This window comes from Halyomorpha halys, unplaced genomic scaffold, assembly GCF_000696795.3.
Source record: "Halyomorpha halys isolate HHAL.00 unplaced genomic scaffold, Hhal_1.1 Scaffold525.1, whole genome shotgun sequence".
Classification (NCBI taxonomy): Eukaryota; Metazoa; Arthropoda; class Insecta; order Hemiptera; family Pentatomidae; genus Halyomorpha; species Halyomorpha halys.
The window spans coordinates 546,740-548,820 of record NW_027107431.1 but is presented as its reverse complement, the minus strand read 5'-3'; the positions used below and the strand labels follow the sequence as shown (position 1 = coordinate 548,820).

Below are 2,081 nucleotides of genomic sequence, written 5' to 3'. Positions count from 1 at the left end.
AATTGCTCAATGAGACACTGTAGTCTCAGAGCATCATGGTTTATTGTATAATTGTAAATAATTTCAAGAACAATAAAATCTCTCTCTCTCTCTCTCTCTCTCTCTCTCTCTCTGGAAATTGTCCAAAAATTCATTTAAATGATATACCCATTGAATACTCCAAAACTTTACTGCTCTTGGGTGTAACATTCTCTTCATCACTCAATTGGCAAGACCATGCAGTGAGTACCTCTGGGAAATGTACTCTCTCTCTCTCTCTGATTTGATGAACTTTTTTTCAAGCATGACCTTATTGAGACAAAACGATGTCCAATAGAAAAATTTAATTTACTTGGTGAAAATCAAGTAGAAGTTTATTGTTAGTTATTGAATTAAAAAAAAAAAAAGTTAATTTTCCATAATAGATGAATATATAATAATGTGAAACATGTAACTTTATTATTATAATATAAATACAATTAGCAATGATTAATTAATGAATTGTTTTCTCCCGGACAAAATTCAATAACCATAGCTCGGTAGAATACAGCTACTGCTTCTTCATCTTCATCACCTCATTCGGAATCAGTTTAAGCTGAAAAAAGTGAATCCATTACGACTGAACACGAATCCGAATCAGATGAATATTCGGAATGAATTAAATTATAATCTGAATGTTGTCTCCTGTAAAGTTCTGATTTTTCTGGCTCGTAACGTTTTCTACGGAACTTATTTTTATAAGTATCCTTTGAGGAAGGAGATATTGCTCTACTTTCCTCAGTCTCATAGGTCGTGGATTGCTCATTTTCTGAAAGAAATATGTCAGTTTCATCAGTGTTTAAATGAAAATTTCTCCCCTCGTGAATATCCGAAGTTGACACTGCAGTAGGTTTAGTATCGATTGCATTTTTAGCACTTTGTTGGTAGTTTAAAAGATCTATTGGCTGAGGATATTTTTTGTAAGGATCTGGATCAAAATTATAAACGGAATTGGAGGAAAACGAAGTACTCGAATCAGCTTGCATCATTTGGTCTCTTCTGGCTTCTTCTTCCCGTCTCATCATTGCCCTCGACGATGATAAGTTAATAAGTTTAGCTGGTGCACGTTTAACGTTAGAATTTTTATCAGTTTTCTGCTTCTGAGAACCATGATGTCTACGACGCTTGTTTGAAGGGGGAATATCACGTAATATTTTGCGTCTTTTTGTTCTTTTTTTAAAACCTAAGTGATCTCCTGAATCAGAAACACTAACATATTCATCAGTAAGGTAGTATACAGTTGGTTCTTCTTTATTTTCTATATTTTTTTTATATCCACTCGATATTGAAGAGGTTTTTGAAGATTCAGATATTTTTTCATTTTCTTCACTGCTTGTGTGTGGTAGGTTACCTTGGTAAGGGCTTTCTCCCCTCAGTTTTTCTTGAATTACTCTGTACACATCTTTGAATTGCCTCCTTAAAATTCGCTGGAAACTGAAACATTATAATATAATGTGATAGTTAAAATATTTCCTATTATATTAAGAAAGATTGAAGATGATATAAGAGTAGGATTATACATACATGGCCAGTAAAAAGGAAGCTCCTATCGTAAGAATTGCTGTAATTATAAGGAGTACAAAAAATATGATTTCTACGTATATTGGTTCAAAGTCCTTAAAAACAAATCTTGTATACTTGTTATCATCCATTAAATATTTCGCCAATTCGTTTCTATATTTCACTGAAAATTAACATAAATAATTATACAATTCACTCTTGGTCACTCTTCCTAACCTCTACAATTTTAATAATTTTGATTTCATTTTCGCTGGGTAATAACAACAGTTGGTCCCTCTTAGGTTATTGTTGATATTATAATCCTCATCAGCGCACTTAACTCTGGAATTTCCAATAGGATGGGGTGCTTCAAACCGAATTTTAAGGTGAATTCATTCGTTGTTTCCGGTTTTTGGACGATTGCAGAAAATCCAAAAAACGTGTAGGAATAAATCGATTTCCTATAAGAATTTGTCATGACGAGGAAGTTTTACTTAAGAAATACCTTGGGACTAGATTCAAAAACGATTTTTGACGTGACAACGTCTTATAAATCATTTTGC

General features: G+C 32.7%; 1 protein-coding gene across 1 annotated transcript in view; it reads right to left on the bottom strand.

Annotated features, from left to right (window-relative positions):
• Positions 1-416: 416 nt before the first annotated feature.
• LOC106683889 (uncharacterized) overlaps positions 417-2,081 on the bottom strand; it is a gene marked incomplete at its 5' end in the record, with an annotated part of 76,895 nt that continues 75,230 nt past the window's right edge. The window contains 2 exon segments of the mRNA XM_067045702.1: positions 417-1,452; positions 1,543-1,702. Of these exon segments, the coding sequence (XP_066901803.1) occupies positions 570-1,452; positions 1,543-1,702 (1,043 nt within the window).